This window comes from Aspergillus piperis (assembly GCF_003184755.1).
Source record: "Aspergillus piperis CBS 112811 unplaced genomic scaffold BO85scaffold_19, whole genome shotgun sequence".
In the NCBI taxonomy this organism is placed as follows: domain Eukaryota; kingdom Fungi; phylum Ascomycota; class Eurotiomycetes; order Eurotiales; family Aspergillaceae; genus Aspergillus; species Aspergillus piperis.
In genome coordinates, this window is record NW_020291609.1 from 254,558 (window position 1) to 274,779 (window position 20,222).

General features: G+C 51.1%; 11 protein-coding genes across 11 annotated transcripts; 5 read left to right on the top strand and 6 right to left on the bottom strand.

Annotated features, from left to right (window-relative positions):
* Window positions 1-279: 279 nt before the first annotated feature.
* On the top strand, window positions 280-1,972 carry BO85DRAFT_441359 (putative methionine permease; the record flags this gene model as incomplete). The annotated part of the gene is made up of 4 exons (XM_025658804.1): window positions 280-582; window positions 627-1,349; window positions 1,392-1,792; window positions 1,837-1,972. The coding sequence occupies 4 exons, from the start codon at window positions 280-282 to the stop codon at window positions 1,970-1,972; spliced, it is 1,563 nt and encodes a 520-aa protein (XP_025512329.1).
* A 243-nt stretch (window positions 1,973-2,215) lies between these two features.
* On the top strand, window positions 2,216-3,345 carry BO85DRAFT_500277 (uncharacterized protein; the record flags this gene model as incomplete). The annotated part of the gene is made up of 3 exons (XM_025664105.1): window positions 2,216-2,609; window positions 2,665-3,198; window positions 3,330-3,345. Exons 1-3 carry the CDS (start codon window positions 2,251-2,253, stop codon window positions 3,343-3,345), a joined length of 909 nt encoding a protein of 302 aa, XP_025512330.1. The 5' UTR covers window positions 2,216-2,250.
* Window positions 3,346-3,756: 411 nt separating this feature from the next.
* On the top strand, window positions 3,757-5,315 carry BO85DRAFT_500279 (DUF895 domain membrane protein; the record flags this gene model as incomplete). The annotated part of the gene is made up of 4 exons (XM_025664106.1): window positions 3,757-3,847; window positions 3,907-4,954; window positions 5,008-5,104; window positions 5,157-5,315. 4 exons carry the CDS (start codon window positions 3,757-3,759, stop codon window positions 5,313-5,315), a joined length of 1,395 nt encoding a protein of 464 aa, XP_025512331.1.
* Window positions 5,316-5,340: 25 nt separating this feature from the next.
* On the bottom strand, window positions 5,341-7,554 carry BO85DRAFT_103507 (threonine/serine exporter family protein). The gene is made up of 2 exons (XM_025653794.1): window positions 7,488-7,554; window positions 5,341-7,405 (listed from the first exon to the last, which is right to left on the bottom strand). The coding sequence occupies exon 2, from the start codon at window positions 7,360-7,362 to the stop codon at window positions 5,371-5,373; it is 1,992 nt and encodes a 663-aa protein (XP_025512332.1). The 5' UTR covers window positions 7,363-7,405; window positions 7,488-7,554; the 3' UTR covers window positions 5,341-5,370.
* Window positions 7,555-8,120: 566 nt separating this feature from the next.
* Window positions 8,121-9,178, bottom strand: BO85DRAFT_103486 (uncharacterized protein). The gene has a single exon (XM_025653793.1). It carries the CDS (start codon window positions 8,991-8,993, stop codon window positions 8,535-8,537), a length of 459 nt encoding a protein of 152 aa, XP_025512333.1. The 5' UTR covers window positions 8,994-9,178; the 3' UTR covers window positions 8,121-8,534.
* Window positions 9,179-9,363: 185 nt separating this feature from the next.
* Window positions 9,364-11,919, bottom strand: BO85DRAFT_471176 (2-dehydropantoate 2-reductase; the record flags this gene model as incomplete). The annotated part of the gene is made up of 6 exons (XM_025662454.1): window positions 11,539-11,919; window positions 11,138-11,469; window positions 11,008-11,057; window positions 10,733-10,948; window positions 10,655-10,684; window positions 9,364-10,375 (listed from the first exon to the last, which is right to left on the bottom strand). The coding sequence occupies exons 1-6, from the start codon at window positions 11,630-11,632 to the stop codon at window positions 9,364-9,366; spliced, it is 1,734 nt and encodes a 577-aa protein (XP_025512334.1). The 5' UTR covers window positions 11,633-11,919.
* A 155-nt stretch (window positions 11,920-12,074) lies between these two features.
* BO85DRAFT_452344 (short chain dehydrogenase/reductase family protein) lies at window positions 12,075-13,547 on the bottom strand. The gene is made up of 4 exons (XM_025660805.1): window positions 13,197-13,547; window positions 12,936-13,146; window positions 12,509-12,883; window positions 12,075-12,454 (listed from the first exon to the last, which is right to left on the bottom strand). Exons 1-4 carry the CDS (start codon window positions 13,292-13,294, stop codon window positions 12,140-12,142), a joined length of 999 nt encoding a protein of 332 aa, XP_025512335.1. The 5' UTR covers window positions 13,295-13,547; the 3' UTR covers window positions 12,075-12,139.
* A 389-nt stretch (window positions 13,548-13,936) lies between these two features.
* Window positions 13,937-14,848, top strand: BO85DRAFT_329815 (DUF1769 domain-containing protein; the record flags this gene model as incomplete). The annotated part of the gene is made up of 3 exons (XM_025655436.1): window positions 13,937-14,072; window positions 14,135-14,641; window positions 14,712-14,848. Coding segments are annotated over 3 exons (780 nt in total), but the record flags the coding sequence as incomplete, so codon positions are not given.
* A 50-nt stretch (window positions 14,849-14,898) lies between these two features.
* On the bottom strand, window positions 14,899-16,322 carry BO85DRAFT_103539 (isopenicillin N synthase family dioxygenase). Its single transcript, XM_025653795.1, has 3 exons — window positions 15,990-16,322; window positions 15,872-15,940; window positions 14,899-15,821 (listed from the first exon to the last, which is right to left on the bottom strand). The coding sequence occupies exons 1-3, from the start codon at window positions 16,302-16,304 to the stop codon at window positions 15,108-15,110; spliced, it is 1,098 nt and encodes a 365-aa protein (XP_025512337.1). The 5' UTR covers window positions 16,305-16,322; the 3' UTR covers window positions 14,899-15,107.
* A 612-nt stretch (window positions 16,323-16,934) lies between these two features.
* Window positions 16,935-17,283, bottom strand: BO85DRAFT_491135 (uncharacterized protein; the record flags this gene model as incomplete). Its single annotated transcript, XM_025663695.1, has 2 exons — window positions 16,935-17,149; window positions 17,202-17,283. The coding sequence occupies 2 exons, from the start codon at window positions 17,281-17,283 to the stop codon at window positions 16,935-16,937; spliced, it is 297 nt and encodes a 98-aa protein (XP_025512338.1).
* Window positions 17,284-18,240: 957 nt separating this feature from the next.
* On the top strand, window positions 18,241-19,408 carry BO85DRAFT_378884 (uncharacterized protein; the record flags this gene model as incomplete). The annotated part of the gene is given in 2 exon segments (XM_025656316.1): window positions 18,241-18,873; window positions 18,887-19,408. The coding sequence occupies 2 exon segments, from the start codon at window positions 18,241-18,243 to the stop codon at window positions 19,406-19,408; spliced, it is 1,155 nt and encodes a 384-aa protein (XP_025512339.1).
* Between the last annotated feature and the right edge of the window lie 814 nt (window positions 19,409-20,222).

A 20,222-nucleotide genomic window follows, 5' to 3' on the forward strand; every position in this document is an offset into this window, starting at 1 on the left:
CGATCGTAAATGAATCGCCATAAATGCACAGAGTAATGGTAAAAAGCCATCGACATACTCAGCATCTGATATCCTGTGAGACCTACACGCCATGTCACCCTTGCTGGCTATCAGCAGGCACTTTATCAACACACAAGCTGCGGTCGGAATGACGTGCCTGCCAGTAATCGGCCATGATTTCCAAGCAATGTCAGCGTCTGCTCAGCGAGGTTGCCTTTATGAAGGTAACTCGCCGAACTGATAGCTGGTCATGTTTACTCTCATCTTGCACAATTCATGATGGCGTACGGTGAACGACAACCTCTATTGAGCGTACCTGGCGACTCTTCGGATGACGTGCCCAGTGATGTCCTGCCAACCACGGGACAGCGAAAACATCTTACCTGGATCAGCGCATACATCCTGGTAGTCTCGCGAGTCATTGGGAGCGGCATCTTCGCAACACCCGGAACCATCGTCAAATCTGCCGGCAGTGTCGGCTTATCACTGTTGATATGGGCAGTCGGGACCGTTCTGGCAGCCTGCGCGCTGGCCGTGTCGATGGAATACGGTTGTATGCTGCCGCGATCAGGAGGAGAAAAGGTAGTTCCACTGTCCCTGAAGTAGACCCAACTAAGTCTATCTAGGTATACCTGGAGTATACCTATCCGCGTCCTCGGTTTCTTGCGTCGACCCTGATCGCAGTGCAGGCAGTTGTTCTGGGCTTCACGGCCAGCAACTGCATCGTCTTCGCCAAGTATACTTTCTTCGCTTTTAACGTGGTGCCCACAGAGCTCCAACACAAAGCCCTAGCGGTGGGGTTGATGACTGCTGTAACAATCATCCATGGCTGCTTCCTTCGGACTGGCATCTGGATTCAGAACGCATTCGGCTGGGTGAAGATATTTCTCATCGGTGCCATTTCCCTGACCGGTATCTGGGTGATCTTGCTTCGCCCTCATGGTGACCCTGACGCTCTCGCCCCTGAACCGACCAGCGTGTTCTCGTGGGACACATTGTGGGAGGACTCCAACTGGAGTTGGAACTTGCTGTCCACGTCGTTGTTCAAGGTGTTCTACTCATACGCGGGATTGAACAACGTCAACAACGTTCTGGGCGAGGTGAAGAATCCGATCCGGACGATCAAAACGGTATGTCCGGCGGCGCTTCTCACCGCTGGTGCTTTGTACTTTCTTGCCAATATCTCGTACTTCCTCGTTGTGCCGCTTGAAGATATTAAGAACAGCGGAGAATTAGTCGCTGGTCTGCTCTTCGAGCGGCTTTTTGGCAGCCACATCGGACGGACGCTATTTCCGCTAGCCATTGCCATCTCTGCTGCTGGTAATGTCATGGTAGTTACTTACGCCTTGGTAAGCTCCCCTAGCTGTTCAGTGAATTTATCTAATAAATAGGCCCGCGTAAACCAAGAGATCGCCCGACAGGGATTCCTTCCGTGGTCCCGCGTCCTGTCGTCCTCCAAACCGTTTGGTGCTCCCCTTGGCGGCCTCATCGTGCACTATATACCTTCTCTGCTGGTCATCGCCCTGCCACCCCAAGGAGACGTGTACAATTTCATTCTCGACGTTGAAGGCTACCCCGGACAAGTCTTCAGTCTCGCAGTTACAGTGGGTCTTCTACTGCTGCGATACCGCGAACCGTCTCTCCCACGGCCTTTCAAGGCGTGGCTACCAGCAGTATGGCTACGAGTCGTAGTTTGCGTCGCATTACTCTCTGCGCCATTTTTCCCTCCAGCAGACGGGAAGAGCGACGTAGACTTCTTCTACGCGACATATGCGATCGTGGGAATGGGAGTGTACGTATACCCTTGCCATCGATGAACACGACTAACGATAACAGTATCATCTTCGGAATTCTCTACTGGTACATCTGGACAGTGCTACTCCCACGCTGGGGCGGATATAAACTGGAAGAGGAAGATGAGGTGCTGGATGACGGGACCAAGATTACCAAGCTTGCGCGTTCGTATACTTAATCGGATAGTAGATCATGATTAGAAATCAAGCCACAAAGACAGTTTCCACCATATTAATAATTTGTAACATCACATGCGACCTTGCATGTCATGCCAGAAGTACCGCAATAGATGATTGGATTTATCAGCGCCAGATGCAGTATCCTGCTCGGATGGCGTGCTTCTGACAAATGCGGATACTACCATATATAACTGCCCCGGATCTGCACCAACGTCTCTAAGACATCCATACATCACCATCAACTTTATCACTTATTCAGTTATCGTAAAACATCACAATGGCCTCCGCAGCAGTCCAAACTCCCACCGGTGGAGACGCTTCCACCGTCCCCTCCAAACCCACTCCCACCCCCTCCTCCGGCCCTCACGACGCCCACACCACCCTCAACTTCCTTAGAGAACTTCCCGACGGCTCGCACCTCGCCCCAAGCTACGTAGGCGTCCCAAGCAGCTACGACCGACCCAGCATATCCATCCCAGTGACCATCAACGACGTGAGCGGGCACGAGCTCGACTACACGCTCGACGGCAACGGCTTCCAATTCTACTACCACACCAGCGCGGAGAAAGACTTCCTCGACGACGAGAAGATCAAGCGAGAATACTACCCTGAAACCGAGCAACTCTTGAAAGATGCGTACGTTCATCCCCACCCCTATTCCCTCTCATTTCTACCCCTAACCAGCCATCAGCACCAACGCCTCCCGCATCTTCATCTTCGACCACACCATCCGCCGTCCCCAACCAGCCAACACACCAAGCTCCCAACTCCGCGGCCCCGTGAACCGCGTACACATCGACCAATCCTACCGCGCCGCCAAAGACCGCGTAGAGTACCATCTCCCGGACGATGCTCCCCGACTGCTCCGCGGGCGATACCAGATTATCAACGTCTGGCGACCCATCAAGACCGTGAAACGCGACCCGCTAGCCGTAGCGGACGCCCACACCGTCCCGGATAGCGATCTCGTTCCGACGAAGCTGATCTACCCGAACCGCGAGGGCGAGACGTGTGCGGTCAAGCCGAACCCCGCGGTCAAGTGGTATTATCGGTATAGACAGGGACCGGAGCTGGTGACGTTGATTAAGTGCTTTGATTCGAAGACGGATGGACGGGCGAGACGCGTGCCGCATAGTGCGTTTGAGTTGCCGGGGACGGAGGGGGAGGAGGGGAGGGAGAGTATTGAGGTTCGGGCGTTGGTGTTTCATGAGGATGATCTGTCGGAGTAAGTATTACTATAGAGTTGAGATGCATGTTGGGGGGTATTAGGGTTGATGTTATGCTGTTATCGATAAGGATGAATGGATATGATGGGAGAATGGCAGGACATACTACTACTACTACTTAGCGTACTAGTTCAATTAAGTACTAGCTCCATAAGTAATACATGCAAGCAGTGACATATATTGCGCGATCACCTACCTACAGCCCACCCTGAAGGAATACTAACAATCTATCTAATCATGTCCTCCCCACGCACACTAAAATGCCGTGCTCGAGCACGTAATCACCCCCTCAAACCACAACATCCACGGTCTCGACCGATACCTCAATACTCATTGTCAGTGGTTAGATTGCGCTCCTTGCTGTCATGTCATGCAAGGATGACGGGCTGCATTGGTGGTGGGTGGATATTTACCGAGATCGGGGAGAATGATTTTATCTATCTAGATATATATGTGTGTACGTATATAAGTAACTCGTAGATACCCTTGCATCTACCCTGTTTTCCACTGTGGGATTTTTCTGCTAAATTATATTCGCACTAAGACATTCTAGCGACATGTCACTCGAAAAACAACCATCCTTAACGGATGAAGAGGTACATGATACACCATCCTCTACCCCCTTCGAACCGAGTCGGGATCATAAAGGTACTACTCTTTCTCATCACCCCTCCCCATACTGACTACTAATACCATGAATACAACAGTAAAATGGTACCGCTCAACAACCTACAACGCCCTGGTCCTCGGCCTGTGCAACTTCCTCGCCCCCGGAATCTGGACAGCAATGAACAGTCTCGGCGGCGGGGGCTCCGAAAGTCCCTACCTCGTTGACGCGGCGAACGCCCTCACCTTCGGCCTAATGGTATTCTCCTGTTTCTTCGGGAGCGTCGTGGTCCGTCTCGTCGGGATAAAATGGACGCTCATCCTGGGCACAATCGGGTACGCGCCATACGCAGCAGGACTGTACACACACAACCGGTTCGGAACGGACTGGCTAGTCCTCTTCGGCGCAGCGGTATGCGGACTATCAGCGGGGATATTCTGGATGGCGGAGAGCGCGATCGCGCTATCCTACCCGGAGCCAGAGAACCAAGGTCGGTTCTTAGGACTCTGGTTGAGTTTCCGAGTCGGGGGTCAGATCCTCGGTGGGGCGATTAATCTGGGCTTGAACGTGCATCGCAATACAGCGGGGAGTGTGAGTTATGCTGTCTTCGGGGTGTTTATTGCCTTGCAGGCGCTGGGGCCGGTGGCGGGGATGTTGTTGACGGAGCCTGGGAAGGTGATGAGACGGGATGGGATGCAGGTGAAGTTACGGATTGCGCATAGTGCGTGGTATGAGGTGAAGGCGATGACGCGGTTGTTTTTCCGGAGGGAGTTTCTATGCATCGTGCCGTTAATTGCGCAGGCGACGTATACGGAGGCCGTGATGTTCACGTATCTGGATTTGTGGTTTAGTGTGCGGGTAAGAGCGCTGGGGAGTTTCTTGTCGGGCGTGTTGGCGCTGGTGAGTGGGAATGTGTTGGGGGCGTTTTTGGATAGTACGAGGCGGTTTGGGTTGAAGACGAGGAGTCGGGGGGCGTTTTTTGTGGTGTTGGGGTTGCAGGGTGGGTGGTGGGTGTGGGCGACGGTGGTCACGACGCAGTATACGAACGAGGGGAGGAGTGGGATTGATTGGGTGGATGAAGGGTTTGCGAAGGGGTTTGTGTTGTATTTGGTGTGGGTGGCTGGGTTTCAGTTGAATTATATGTTTTTGTGAGTATCCCTGGGGTGAGGTTGGGTGGAGTGTGCTGTGCTAACTGGGATAGGTACTTTGTGGTGGGCAATTTGGCGGCGGATGAGGAGGAGGTGGTGCGGATTAGTGCCTTGTTGCGCGGGATGGAGTCGGCGGTGCAGGCTGTTTCGGTAAGTGCAATGCTTTTGATTGAACTGTTGCGGATGGTGCTGATGAGTGTAGTATGGGTTGAGCAGTGTCGGTATCATGGCTTCTGTGGGTGGAACGTATCTCAACTTTGGTCTCTGGGGCATCTCGCTGCTGCCGGCGTGGCTGGTCATTCGCCAGTTTGGTGTGAGTTTGGAAGATCGCAAGGTGGCGAGGGATTATGGACGTGATTGATAGATATAAAAGATCATAGAGTATGTTCAGTTAAGCTATCTACATGATGCAATATTCACAAATTGAATAAACCGCCTTTGCGTTTTCCACCTGGATAGACCACCATTGCGGAAAGAAACAGACCGACCGTGATTCCCAACGCCGTCTGCACCATAGTCAACGCCAACCCTCCCAGTGACTCTTGTGTTTTGGTTGTGGTGGAATCCGACACGGTGTTGTTCTTCACTGCTTCTGCATATGCTAATCCCGAGATGATCGATCCACTACTGGCCAGACCAGACGAAACCAGCGTCCACATACCCGGCACAATGGCCGCAGCAGCGTGTCCATGCCACACTCGACTGTACAGGTTGGCACACAATCCGATCGTGAACGCCCCGATAGTACTGCCGAACCGACTGTCCAAGTGGTTGGCGGTGAAGTAGTTGGTTGTGTAGCCTGCAACGCCCATGAAGGACATGATCGGCAGCTGCTTCCATTTGGCCTGGTTGAGGATGGCGGCAAAGGCACAGTAAACAGCCACAAACACGAATTCCTGCACGTATACGCTGCCGTAAATATTGGTGTCTCGTGAAGGGCAGGTTGTCGCCGTGGTCGCATTATCGTCCATCAGCCCGTAGATCGTTAGACCGACTGTCACGCCATAACCGAGGAAAAGCGAATAGATAATAGTATAGACCAGTCGGATGGATCCTGCCACGATCTGATGCGATTGCAATTCCAGACTGCTACACAGCACGGAGTATCCTGGAAGAATCAGTGCAATGGATGATTCTGCCAGGGCGGAGAAACAGAAAATAGGCTCGCCGTTGGAGTAGTAAATGCTTCCAAATGCACGTGCCAAAAATGACGTGAGCATGGCCACGGTCACTTCGAACACGTTTGAGTACAACGCGGATCGTGGTGCCAGCACATACTGCAATATGCCGAGCAGACAGCCCAGGACGAAGATGATGGGCATGTCGACCGGGCGCGCGCTGAACGCCCACGGACCCACCGCCACACTCGCGAAACCGGACAGCAAGACCAACAACCATGCCTGATGAATGCGACTCTTGCGTGTAAGGAGATCGTCCATCACCGGGAGAGCCTCATCCGGCGTCAGTCTGCCATGGAGGACGTTTTTGTAGCAGTTGTGAATGTCCCCGAGTCGGCCGAGATCCAATCCGTGTGTTGTACGGACCAGCTTGACCTCCGCAGTACGGGTAAGGGGATCGTCAAATGAGATAATCATGCAGCCGGGAATGTACATGAATTGACCGTTCACGCGCAATCGGTAGGCCGTCATCTGCATGTATTCTTCGAGACGATGCGTCGGAGCGCCGAACTTCATCAGTGCGCGACACAGCTGGATCATATAGCGCTGGCGTGTGAGAAGCGAGCCAATCTTTTGTGTCAACAGCTCCTCCTTCATTTTCCTCCGTCCTTCTTTGTCGTTCGTTGGATCCTCCTCGTACCACTTCTTCTTCCGACGTTTCCGCAGGTCAGTAGGTAACGGTGCCAGTCCGTCTTCTGTCGACGCTGGGATAGCACCATCGTCATGAATTTCCTCCGGATTATGTCCCATCTGATGACTGAGTAAATGCCAGAGGACACCTCCGACCAGGTTCTCATCATTGCTGTTGGTCCGCGACGGCGTCTCACCCAAGCCCAGGTTCTTGACAAGATTATTGGCATCAGAACCCAGCACCGACTGCAGCTTAGAAGCGTAGGCAGCATCCTCGAGTTCCTCCTCGGCAAGCATCTCTCTCATCTCGATATCCTCCTGAAATCCGTAGTCTTCCGGGTGCCAGGCCGAGTCCAGTCCATCACCGCCGTCAGGATCACGACCGAGTTTTTCAGCGAGTTGTGAAGTGCCATCGCGGATGGCTTTGAAGAGCACGCCCCACTGGTTACCCCCCGCGGGCGGAGGAGGATTTTCGCGGGTCAACGGGCGTTCGTCATTGTTGGTCGATCGGTTACCCAGCCGGTCGTCGTCACTGGAGGGGTCGGTGTCGCGCCGTGGAGGACCCAGATGGGTTTTGGATTCGTCAACTGGGCTGGACATGCTGAGCCGTAGGCATACTAATGGCAATAATCACGAGAGGATCCTGCAGTTGATGTCTTAGTTTTCTGAAGTGTTCCTGGGTGTGCCTGAACTGTCGGAAAGCGTACCACGGAACGGGCACTTACATGCTGTGGCAAGGGAAAAGGAAGCGGGCGAATGACAAGTAACGGCGGTGCAGAAGTTGGCACGACTTGGACCGGGGAAAAGTGAAAAAAACTGGCGGGAAGAGCAAGAAGAAAAGATTCCGACTAAAGGGGTGTGTTGACCCACTAGAAAAGAGGAGAAGCGCCGAGCAAATGATGTTATTCCCGGCCAGATGCTGATCTCTCTACCGATTGGGAGGGGTTCGACGCTCTAGTCGCTACGTAGATGGCCACGAACACGTCCCAATGCTGCAAGAGACTCGATTGGATGCCATGAACATTGAGGAAGAATATTGAGGGAACACGTCTCCACGGGGAAATCACTTCATTTGTGAAGGATGCAGCAGAATTCCTCGGGCCAGACTCCCCTGAAGGAAAGGAGCTTCTGAAACAACGGCGGATCGGCCCCCACCACAAAGCTTCGCCCCTTGGCACTGGCCGTTGCAGTCCCTGTTCAATCATGAATAGATACTACTAGCTGGGGAAGGGGAGATTGAGCTGGGATCTTATCCCCAGATATGATCGATCGGACTATAATGAGGGATAATTATAGCCAGATTACAGAGATACTAAGTATAGCAGGGAGATGGATGGACTGTGGATGGAGACCGACCCAACCGAGGGGAAGGGATTAACCAGAATAAACTTGAAATGACTGACGGACTAGACTAGTAAGGGTTACTGTTGGACTAGCTTCAAATTCGGGAATAACGGCACCAGTCAACTGTACTAGTATGAAGGGAGTATCCACACCCACTCGGCACTTCCATCCGACCAGTTATCCGTGGTTGGCAGGACATGTCAGCTGTTTGTCTGCTTTGCATTCCCCTTCCGTTCCAGAACATGTTAAGCCACGGTTCTAGCCATCAGCCATCCTCGCTTCCCCCCGACTTGTCATTCCAGACCCGGTGGATACTGTCGCTGCTTTCCATTTATTTGACACACTCCGGACCCCATCCATCCCCAATTGTATTGCATTCCATTCCAACCAACACAATTGGATTAGATTACCCCCCTAGTCTCCTTTGGTCAATCTTCTTCCCTTCCAAAGTATAACTCGCCCTCCTTCTCATCTCTCTTGAAGATGCCCAGTTCCAAGGCCAAATGCACCACGTCCTCCACCCAGTCGGTGCAGCGATACAAAGGCACGGCCCGATTCAGAGGCTTCCCACTGAGGGTCAGTTGAGCGGGGGGAGGTGGGATTTCTTCGGCACATTCCCGCTCAAATCGGATCACGTCGTCTCTGGCGATCACGGCAATCTTGCGCTTCGAGTCCATCACATAGCCCGGCAGCAGTTCGGGATCGGGGGTGTTGCGATGGCCGTAGTCCATGCCGCGCAAGATGGTGCCCACCACATGGTAGAGCCGACCGCTGTTGCAGAAGGGTTCCGCGTCGGGCATGGTTTCGATGAAGATGGCCAGGTGGTTGCGCACGCCGTGCTGCTCGGTGAGGTAGACGTCGTAGGAGTCGGAGGGTGATTCGTCCATTTTGAATGCACGTTAAGTTCGGTAGTAGTAAGAGGAAGTTTGATAGTAGTGAGCGGATGTTTATGGTAGTGAGAGATTTGGTAGTAACGAGAGGATGATGGCTGCAAAGCGGAAAAGTTCTCTCGCTGGCTGTTCTTTGACCGGATGTTTTGAGTGAGGCAGCAGTGCATTCACTGTCCAGCCTGGTGGTTGCCTGCTGTCACTGATGTCAAAGAGTAACACCCCCTCGCGTCTAGTGTGCAGGTGAAAGATTGCATTCACACAGCAGCAGGCACTTTCACACTGCCTCAGATATCTGTCATGCAGCCTGCACACACCAGGATCCAATCTACGTCTACAGTCGAAGGGGTAGATCACTGATCACCTCTTATCAAACTCTACACCCCATTAACACATCCAGCCTCCCCTTGGCCAATGCATACACCGTCTCCAACCGGGGCATCGACACCCCACACTTCCTCCCCAGTCTTACGGCATTCCCCACGATTGCTTCAACCTCAAACGGCCTCCCCATCTTCACATCCTGCAGCATACTCATCTCCCTCCCTGTCCCTTCCTTGGCCCTCCTCTCCGCCAATGCAAACCTCTTCTTCGCCGCCGCCTCATCCACCCCTGCAATCCCAACCGCCCTCGCCAACGCCACAATCTCCATCATAATCCCCCAGGCCAAGTCACGCGCAAACGGCTCCGAAGTGAGCAAGAACCCGCCATCCGTGCACAATGACAACGCACAGATCGGATTCCATGCCGCGTTGAGCAGCAATTTCGCCCACCTCGCCTCTTGTATATCCTCGAACAGCACTGCATCCCCGCCTCCTTTTATCATCAAGTCGACGAATTTCTTCGCCGCCCCTGTATGTTCCTCCGGCGCGCGAGCCGGATACGTCCCTAGTTCTAGGAGATCCAGGGGCTCCGCATGGTCGATCACACCAGCTTCTGTCTGTACAGTGGGCAGATAGACTACCCCGCTGATGACTGGATTGTAGGGAAACGCATCCGCAATATCCTTCTCGATGTCGATACCATTCTGCGCCAGGACAATGGCGGTGTGTGGGTGATTTTCAAGCACCGGTCGCAGCTGATCGGCTAGGGAGGGCGTCCGACCGGGGAATGCCTTTGTTGTGACAAGCACATAGTCATATTGGATATCGCGGGGACAATCGTGCACGGAGCGAACGGTGTGGTCGGGACGATAGGTGACGGTGCCGAAGCGGGGACTGCGCAGGGTGAAGCCGTGGTGAGCGACGACGTCGTAGTTGGAGCGACAGACGGCGGTGACGGTGCAGCCGGCTCGTTGCAGCTGGTGGAGGTAGATGGCACCGACGCTGCCGACACCGAAGACGAGGATGGAGGGGGGGGCTGTCATGATCATATGATGGTTGCTCTGGGATAACGTGGGAGTCGGAGTTGGTTGGCGGCTGCGCCCGACCACGTGGGTCGATTCGGCTGGGTGAGTCTTCTACCGGTGCAGCAACTTTACCATCTATAGAATCCTATATAGCTTTCTATTATCTGATTGATGGCAGGAATAGTTATATATCTAGAAATTATACCCCATAAATATGATACTGGGTGATGTACATATTCACAATATATATACCATTCCTGTCTCTCCTCCTGATCTAGTAACTATCTAGATCTTCGCCTCTGACTTGAGATACTTCTCAAAGAAACCAGCCAGCTGATTGTACCTATACCATCGTCAGATAATCTCTCTTCTTAAGATAGTGGCAACCTACCCCCGCCGATACTCCGCCAACCCCTCCGGAGTCTCCAACTGAGCACGAGCACCCATCCAGCCATGCCACATGGTCGGATACGTCTCAACAACACCACCAATACCATTGCCAGCAATAACGTCAGCGTACCCCTTGACAGCCTCCACCGGCTCATCCTTCGACGCAAGCACAATATGCGGAACCGTCAACTTCTTAGCCTCCTCGACATCCATGAACCTACGTAGTATCTCCATCAGCCACCACCCCCAGCAACCCAAAGGAAAAAGGAACCATACCCAGGATGCACCTGTCCCGTCGCAACAAACGGCGAATTCGGTCCTGAGACCTGCGCAGTAACCTACCAAACCCACATCAGCATCACCCATATCCTCCACCTTTGTATGAAAAAAGAAAAGGAATACTCACCTTCCCACCCCAACACAACCCAACCGCCCCCCAACTCCTCACCCCCCCAAACCTCCCCCTCGCATCCTCCGCCACCCTCCGCACCACCTCCACTTTATCCTTAACCGCCGCCTTCGTATGAATAAACCCAAACAGCGCCGCCTTCTTCTCCTCCGTATCGGGCGGGAACCACGCGAGATCTGCCCGCTCGCCGTGGAAGAAATCAGGTACTAGGACGAGGGCATTGAGTCGTGCGGCGAGGAGATCTGCGCCCTGGATGGTTTGGTTCGAGAGGCCGAAGATGTCGTAGATGTCGATGATGCCGGTGGTGGCTGTTGCGGGGCCGGTTATATCTATTTTGAGTTTCAGAGTGGTGTGAGTGGGTCTCGTAGATTTATTGATGGGATGGGGGATTGATGTACATGTCTTTAGATCGGCAATTTGGGTGTAAGTCCCCTTGGGTGTGTATCCTGAGGAGATCACGGGGGGGATGGTGCGGCAGGCTTCGCAGGTCATTGTTTTGGTATTTGGTGTATCTTGGATGGTGAGTCGGGTGGAATTGATCGAGATGAGATCAAGAGGGGTTATCTCTTTATCTATACGTAGGCTGACTGGAGATCCTCATTGCCGGAGATAGCTTCCGCCCGGCTTTTAGCGAGTACCTACGGGATAGTAAGTAGTGACCAATTCCCGTGCTGGTCGGGATTGCTCAAGCAGAGACCGGTGGGCCTGGGAGCCCGGTTACGGGCCGGGGCCGCGCTTCGATGCAGACCCCGGAGGGGGTAATGGTGCAATTGTTGATGTTAAGTCCGGCGGAGATAAGGATATTCCTAGGAAGAAACCATATGCCAGATTTTCAGAAAATTGATGTGGATTGGGAGATGGTTCTTATGTGGAGGACAACAGAAAGAGTAGTTGGAAAAGTCACGGTAATACCCCACTGGAGAGCAACTTGCAATACGATTACAATCTAGTTGAATTCATCATTATCGTAACATACAATTATCGCTGTGCTGCATCCCCTCACGCACTCGCATTCCAGTCGACAATGGCATCATCGCCAACCTTCTCCTTGATGATCCTGTGACTCAGGTCCCACAATGCCGCACCCAATGTAGGATCCGACGCCTGGGCAGTCTCCTTTCCGGGCTGTGCAGGGTCACTGAAGTAGTATCCGTTCCAGCCCTTTTCTTCAACTTCGGGGCTTGTCGCTGCATATAGTGCACTGAAGGAGCCGTGTTCGGGTGTCCGACCGGCTGCTAGCATGACTGTTGTTAGCAGCTTGCCCAGGAGGCCGGGGTATGCGTCTTTCCATTGTTGTTGCATTGCCGTGTTTACCTGTTCTCATGTTAGCCGAGACTCTTCTAGCAGAGAGGCAATGACAAAACTTACAGCACCCGGGTGCACAGACAGCGCATAGATATTATCATTGTTAGGTTTGATCACCCGATCCAACAGTCCGTACTTCACTCCAAGAATGATAGCCAACTTCGTCCGACCGTAGAGCTCCAAATTTCCGACCTCGGGATTGTTGATCTCCTCCAGCGTCGCAAAGTGCACGTTCTTAGGCGCCATGCGATGCTGCTCCGACGTTTCGAACACGATCCTCGGCGCAGGGGTATTCGGTAACTTGGATGTCTTTCTCAGCAACGGGTATACCAGATTCACGACATAGAACTGGCCCAGCCAGTTGACCTCGAAATGGCGATCAATGTTATCGTGTGTTTCGCCGTATTGGTTGACGTTTATACCGGCTGAGAGGATAAGCTGTCGCCAATATTAGCTGCGCCATTTTCGAGGATATTGTGAGTGAACGCACAAGATCCAATCGATCTTCCTTCTTCTTGAAATCTTCAAACACCTGCTTGATCTTGTTCAGGTTGCCCATGTCACAGGGAAACCACTCAATCTGCGCATTCTCGCCGGCTTCTTTCTTGATTTGTTCGATCGCAGCTTGGCCTTGCTCTTCCTTGCGGTTGGTCATGTATACCTTGGCGCCATTGAGGACGAATGCGCGGGCAATCTCGTACCTATTCCCTAGTGTTAGTCAATATTGAGATATAATCTGGTAGAAACTGACCCGATGCCCAGCGCACCGCCAGTAATAAGGGCGACACGGCCGGTGAGATCATGGATCTCCTTTTTGGGACCAAGAATGGGCTGTAGAACGGACTGCATTTCGTGTTTGTGTTTTTGTTTAGGATTGAAGCGATTCTGAGGTTTGACAGAGTTAGAAAAGTCGTAGGGTGCGTTGGCGGAAGATATTAAGGTTGCAGGGCTAGCTAATTGACTTCGCGCGTAAGTATGATATCAGGATAGTGTCACTGTGGTGCCGTGGCTGGGGCGAAGTGCAAAACAGGGTTGCACTCAGGGTCGTGCATGACTTGATTTTCAGGGCCATCTTGAGATGTGTAAAAAGGGAATGTTTTAGCCATTGTCCTGTCGGCCTTATTATGCGATGCTCTCGCATTGTACAATGATAGAGTGGTGGGTGAGATGATCACCCGTAATCTAGTCCAGAGGGATCCCGCATAAAGATGGATGACTAAGGATGCATAACTATGCGTCATATCTAATCTGGATTACAGTGAGATGCACTACGTCATTCCGGCAGCCAACGGCTTCAGACACTCCAAGGTAGAAAGCTACTCAACATAATCTAGACCATTGGTATGAAGCAAATACCATTGCTATCTTGCAACATTCTAATATAATAAAGAACTCACTTGGACCTTCTGAAATCATATCATCTGTGTAGATAATCCAAAGAACATCTAAATCACTACCATAATGTTCTCCAGCGCCCCTCCCCAAAACCAGCGCCTGAAAGTCATCGCAGGCACATCCTACACACCAGAAACCCACGAAACCGTCACTGTAAATAATACCTCTCCTCTACAATTGAAAAGCGACCACTTAACCAGCAATCTCTGGGTCCGCATCAAAGACTACACAGGTATTTACACCCTCCCCCCTCATACAATATCACCAATACTGTTACTAACACATCATATGCAGGCTACCCAACCACCTCCCCCAAAACCAACCCCTACTTCGACACCCCCCCATTCAACCAAAACCTTTTCTCCCTCACCTTCACAATCAACTTCACCCATGACGTAAACGGCAACGACCTCATCTTCGGAAATGACTTCGACCATCCGATCCGCTCATACCTACCCACTGGGTTTGGCACGGCGCTGAAGATAGTCAAATCTACACTCGACCCGTCATTAGACGGTGACGCATACGCCGATAAGCCATATTTATATAGTCCTGGACTGGCGTCGTGGAACCAGTTCTCGATTGGAGATAAGCAGGAAGTTGGTGGGGATGAGGACAATGTCATAGTCCAAGAAGGCGGCACAGGGTCTGGTGTGGATGCTCGGAAAGAGTATAATATTCCTGATAGCTCCTCTTCACGAAGATCCCATTTTCAGAATGAGGAGAGAAGAAAGGGATTTGTCTTTGAGAAAGGGAGGACGTATGCGGCGGATTTTGGGAATGGGTATTTGGATTTCAACGGTATGTTCCGCTATCTTCTATATGAAGTTGAGGCAGTTATGGGACTAGATGTGAGGCTGACATGAGATAGAGTTCGCCATTCGGATTCCCGGGTTTAGCTTTCATATTGGGAAATATGTCAGTGATAAGAATAACGTGTTGCGGTATGTGCTAAAGAATCGAACGACCGGGGAGGTGTATTTGGTGATTTGCTTGACGGTGGTGTTGGAGGAACAGACGAAGGATGATAGTGATGAGGAGGGCGAGGGTGATGATATAGTAGATGCGGAAGATGAACAGGAGGTAGACGATGTGGACTAGCTGATCACTGAGTTGGGAACATATGCTTGTCGATGACCATTGGTGCATAAGACGCTATACCCATTGAGGGTTCTCTTGGAGTTGAACACCTTTTAGATCTGTATTAGGCTACCTCAGTGTCAGCTGTATACAGCACAAGCTCAGTGTATCTCCCCCAATACCACTGCTACTTCTCATACTCGCCCAAAGCCCACTCCAACAACTCCGGATACCACCGCCGCCCGACATCCTGATGACTCATGACCCGGTGTATAAGGGTGCCTTCGCCCACCCGTCCCTTAAATATCTTGTTGAAGGTCGCCTCCGCATCTGACCTAACTTTATCATCCTTAATCAGATCCTTGATATGCGCCGGGATTTCAAGGGAGATATTCTCCGCCGACAAGTCCAGACTCATGCCTTGGAACACAGGAATAGAGAACCGCGGTCCCAGCGGCGCACCCTGCGCATCGACAAAATTCTCTGCTTCCAAATTGACTCGATGCGTTGTGGCCGTGCAGACTCCACCCGTGATAGCCTCAAGCGCGCGACCGATATTAACGACCAACGAGTCCTGCATTGGCGGCGCAGGTATCCATTCTCCGGCTTTGTTTTGCACCTCGAGTCCGGTATGCGGTGTCGCTTGAAGCAAGAAAGTCAAGAACTCAGAATCCTTATGGGCTCCGACGCCTTGGGCTTCGGATGGAGTAGTTGGAGGTGGATATTTGATCAGTTTTAGCTTCTGCTGTGTTGGATTCTCGAAGAATTGCTGTAGTGCTGTCGGCGGTAAATCCAGCGCTTCTGCGATGAGGATCCTGAATGCCTCGGCAATTGGACTCATCTCCGCTAGGTATGCCTCCACGGCGTGACGGAAGCCAGGGATGGCTGTCTCGTCGGGCCACTGTGCTTGTTAGTATATGATGCTTTGCAAAAATTATCTTCATCACGTACCTGATTCGGACCTCTGATATTACGGTATAGAGGCGCATCTGGTGCCGGGGGAGGCAACTCGGTCGCAAACTGTTTTCGTCAGTCTCAAGTGATCTTGACGAGGTTGCGACGGTCGCACATCAAATTGTTCTCGATAATCGGTTTGACGGGCTGTAGTCTCTGCTCCGAGTCTGGAGTATCCCAGAAAATGCTTACTGTTGACCATTTCGATTTCCAGCTTCTTCTCCAGTGGCAGATCAAATATGTGGAATGTCTTTTCGATCAGCTCGTCGCGCACCCGAGGCGCAATCGGGGCGTTGATGAGGTAGAAGAAGCCCACATTAACCAAGGCATTGCGCAAGTTGGCGAGGAACTTGGGTTTATTCTCGGGTGATTTTGCCTGAGCATAGTCGAGGACGGGAATAGAAGTAAAAGAGGTAGGATTGAGTGTCATTGTGAAGGTTGAGATAGGCTGTTGAGTTGCAGTAGATGCGGGGTGGTTTTATCGGAGGCGGTGGAGCAAACGGGTGCTTGCGCCATTCTCTGACTCGCTGACACCTTCTGTTATTGTATTTAGAGCGCATTTGGACCCCTGGTTGTACATTTCCATGCGTATCACAGAACTATCAATCCAGGACAATTTGTGCTTGCAGGACTGCTCGGCTCGAGCTTTCCTACCAGTCTGGCAAATGATGAAGCTAATTTAAATGTACAGTCCTTCTCCGTCAAACTTTGTTATCGCTAAATCCAATGCCAAGAGAAATATTGTCTATAATCCTGAAATATAAAGGTTTAGTCGGAGTATCAACCTGTGGCGTATGACTTGTTTTAATATACATCTTCGATGTTCGTCAGACTCTCCTAGAAACATCAACAAGAGAAGGGATGCCATGGATATACACTGTCTGGGCAGAAGAGGAGACGGTGGGGTGCCAGAAAACAGTGAATATCCCGATACAATAGGTTGCTTGGTCGATTGCTAGTTTTAGTTGATGCTAATTATTTCGTTGGGCGAATAAACGGTTACCCTTGATAGAAAGCCTATGTGTAGGGTTAAACTAATGAAATTTATGTAGTTATTGTCCTAAGCATCGGGCTTGCTGCCGCCCACGCAATCGGATATGGGAATGTCCCTGGGAAAGAGGGCTTGGAGGAGTGGAACAGCCTTATCAGGCACCCAGTCCATTGCTGTGTCGTTGTTTTGTTCAAGCTTCAAGCGAATACTGACGTCTAGATTCTGCCAGGCGGTTTCCATCTCCCCAAGGTCCCTTAATGCCTCCTTGGTGAATAATGTATTGACTGTTACCGAGTCATTCACTTTGGATCTTTCCTTCAGAACAGCTAGAAGAACAAATGCAGGAAATTGCCAAGGCGTATGGTCCCTCAAACATGGTGAGGAGGGTAACCTCAGTTTCCTTATTGAGGACGGCCATGGGGAAGGAATGGGCATACTGGGTAGATTAAAGAATGTTCGACAATTCTCGGCAGCTGTGATCTTGACTTCCTTGGGTTCCCACATCATGTAGCAACCAATTACCCATTTTAGGATGCTTTCTCGGTAGAGAATGGGATTACCCTCGTCTAGGTTCCAGTCTCGTTCGATTATCTGGGCTTCTGAGGTGTATTTGGCCTGGAGAGCTGTAGGAGAACCGAAAAAATACCCACCAGCCAGATGATCAGAAAGGGAGATGAGAACTGCTACTGACTCACAACCCTACTCAACCGCTTGTCAATTCCTTCGTCACTCCAGGCTATGAATTCCATCAACTGATTTCTTCCGAGGATTACGAGCTAGCTTATGCTCACCCTAAACTCAACTTCAGTCTAAGACTTCTCACTTTCTCCGATGAATCGAATCCGAGGATGAACATCGCTGGTAGCCAGATCTGAGTACCAATGGACTCTTAAGTCCCGACAGTAATTTCACACTCATACCACCCCAAAGTCACCTTACTTTCAGTTAAGCTTACTCAACATATAACGCCCAAAACGTATGTTGCATACCTAGTGCCACCGCTCCTTAATCAAAGGTCATCCGCCTACAAGCACTGTTTCCTTGACATTGACAACTTTTGGATCACTTGGAGCACGTTCTCTGTCTAAGTAGTGTATTGCTCACTGGGACGTGGGTCCTCCAACCAGAGAGGCTGGGCGTTAGCAGTTCTCATTCACTTCGTCCTACAAGTCTCGTGACCGGGTGATGCCTGCAAGAGCAACACGCTGCCCCCGACGTACTTCACTTTGACATCGCCTCCAACTTCTCCCATCTCACTTGAGCATCTTCTCTGATCCTCGTTCCTACAGTCAAGTTGAACCTCACCCCGAAGCATCTTACTGTGTCTTGGTTTCCCTTCACCTACTTCTATATCATCGTCAAGGCCACATTCAAGATGAATTCTGACCCTAAAATCAAGGAGATAACCATCTCCTCCAACGCGGACACCGAGATCCTCATCAAAGAATACACTAGGCAGTGGATTGGTGATAAGGAGATAACAAAATGCGTTTCAATGAAAGTCGAGCGCAACAAGCTACTCGAAGCTCAATACTTTCGAGCAATGTTTGGTCACGCTCGCTGGCTTGAGTCAGGAAGTCAGAAAATTACCCTGGAGGAGGACAACTGCACAGGCATGGAAGTTCTCCTGCGCAGCCTTCACGGCACCCTCGATGACATGCCTCTTGATTCAGTTACTGTTGCGGGGACGTGGCACGTTATAATGTCCTGCGATAAGTACAATGTTGATCAGAAAAGTTTGAGTTCTTGGTTCAAGGCCTGGTGGGAACAAGAAAGCCAGAAGCGCATCAACATAGATAACTACATTCGGTTTTCGAGGGAATTGATGTATCCGTGCTTCGTCTTCGACAATGCCCCTGCTTTCATGGCGGTCACCAGGAAGCTGGTCTACGGGTGTGTAGGCCATATAACCGAACATAATCCCACCGACATTCTAAGGATGCACCTTCCCCCACGCATCATCCGTGAGTCCCTCACTACCTTGTTTCTGAATGGACCAATAACATCTGTTTCAAAAACAGCTCAATGCAGCCCGTGGGCGCTTACGCAACATCCTCCACAGAGAGCTACACGATCAAATGGCGACTATCCTCAAGTATGGGAACTGTGTGTGCAAAGAACTCACTGTCTTTGAATACTTGCGGGAACTGGCCCGAATAGATGTCTGGCCGCTGGAGGAGTCAATGAGAACCGACAGTATTAAGAAGATGCTCGAACGACTGCGTTTGTTTGATGCAACGAAAATGCGAAAGCTTACGGACCCTCTGTCTGGAAAAGTGAGACCGTGCAGTTATTGTAACACAGCTTGGGACGCTATTGTTTTGCGAGCAGCCAAAAAAGTAGCAGAGTACTTTCATGGACTCTGCTTGGACTGTATGGATATCAGTAAGGACCTACGGTCAGATGGTGACAGAGATCAGGATTACTGGAAGCATAATGAGTTGAAGAAGTGGGATACCGGTTGCCGGGTGAAACATGGGGAGCCCACGTGGTACTTCAGCTTTATGGGGCGCAGGGAAAAGCGCGGCCTAATCGGTGATTAGGTAGCTTCTACAACCCTTTGCTGTGGTGCACATTGACATACCACATTATCTTTGACGGTTTTCGAGTGTGCGCTACAAGCGATCGACGTCTCGAGGAACCTATGTCGCTCATCGATGCGTCATTCATCTGGTTCGTTGGTCGTGGGGAAATGGCTTATGCGGTTTGTGTTTCGGACTTCGAGAATATCTGATATGCTGAGAAGGAAATGGAGTTTGCATGTGTTTACGAGGTTAACCAAATGTATCCCAACCTCTGAGGTTTAACATACAAATTGTTTCTATGAGATTTATCAAGGTACTTAATGGTACTTATCCGACAGATGACCATTCAGATGTCCGTTGTAGTTCATTTATCTTCTCTGCAATGCGGAACGAACCGGTCTGTATTACAAGTCAAAGTTGTGCAAGATTACAGGGAGAGTCTACGTGATGAGCTGTTGGTTCGGCGAGTCTACTCCATTCTAAATGTCAGACTTCCACGGCACCAAGGAACCTTACTTTTGCATTCAACAGCTATACATGAGTCTCATTACAGGACTTGAGACCAGAGATATTGGTGGACGTAAGCATGTTCCGAAAAGAAGTACATTCCTGGCTGATAGTGCTCGTAGCTCGGACAACACTGCCCATCCAACCGCTTATTATGGGCCATACGGCAGCAAATTAGACTTTCATTTGCTCATACCGGATTATTGCCTTATGTGGAAGGCTCCGTGACTTCCAAGGATGTACCAGGACAATACTGTGCCTAGTACCTCTGGTTTCACCTCGGTACACCAATTTCACTCTCCCCCAGCATCCAATGATGTATATT

Coding starts and splice junctions, on each gene's coding strand:
- BO85DRAFT_103507 (XM_025653794.1), bottom strand. CDS start 7,362: ATGTCCAGCCCAGTTGACGAATCCAAAACCCATCTGGGTCCTCCACGG.
- BO85DRAFT_103486 (XM_025653793.1), bottom strand. CDS start 8,993: ATGGACGAATCACCCTCCGACTCCTACGACGTCTACCTCACCGAGCAG.
- BO85DRAFT_452344 (XM_025660805.1), bottom strand. CDS start 13,294: ATGCAGTCCGTTCTACAGCCCATTCTTGGTCCCAAAAAGGAGATCCAT. Junction 12,884..12,935: donor AGGAAGATCGATTGGATCTT/GTGCGTTCACTC, acceptor TATTGGCGACAG/CTTATCCTCTCAGCCGGTAT. Junction 12,455..12,508: donor TGTCTGTGCACCCGGGTGCT/GTAAGTTTTGTC, acceptor ACATGAGAACAG/GTAAACACGGCAATGCAACA.
- BO85DRAFT_103539 (XM_025653795.1), bottom strand. CDS start 16,304: ATGACACTCAATCCTACCTCTTTTACTTCTATTCCCGTCCTCGACTAT. Junction 15,941..15,989: donor ATTATCGAGAACAATTTGAT/GTGCGACCGTCG, acceptor TGACGAAAACAG/TTTGCGACCGAGTTGCCTCC. Junction 15,822..15,871: donor ATATCAGAGGTCCGAATCAG/GTACGTGATGAA, acceptor TAACAAGCACAG/TGGCCCGACGAGACAGCCAT.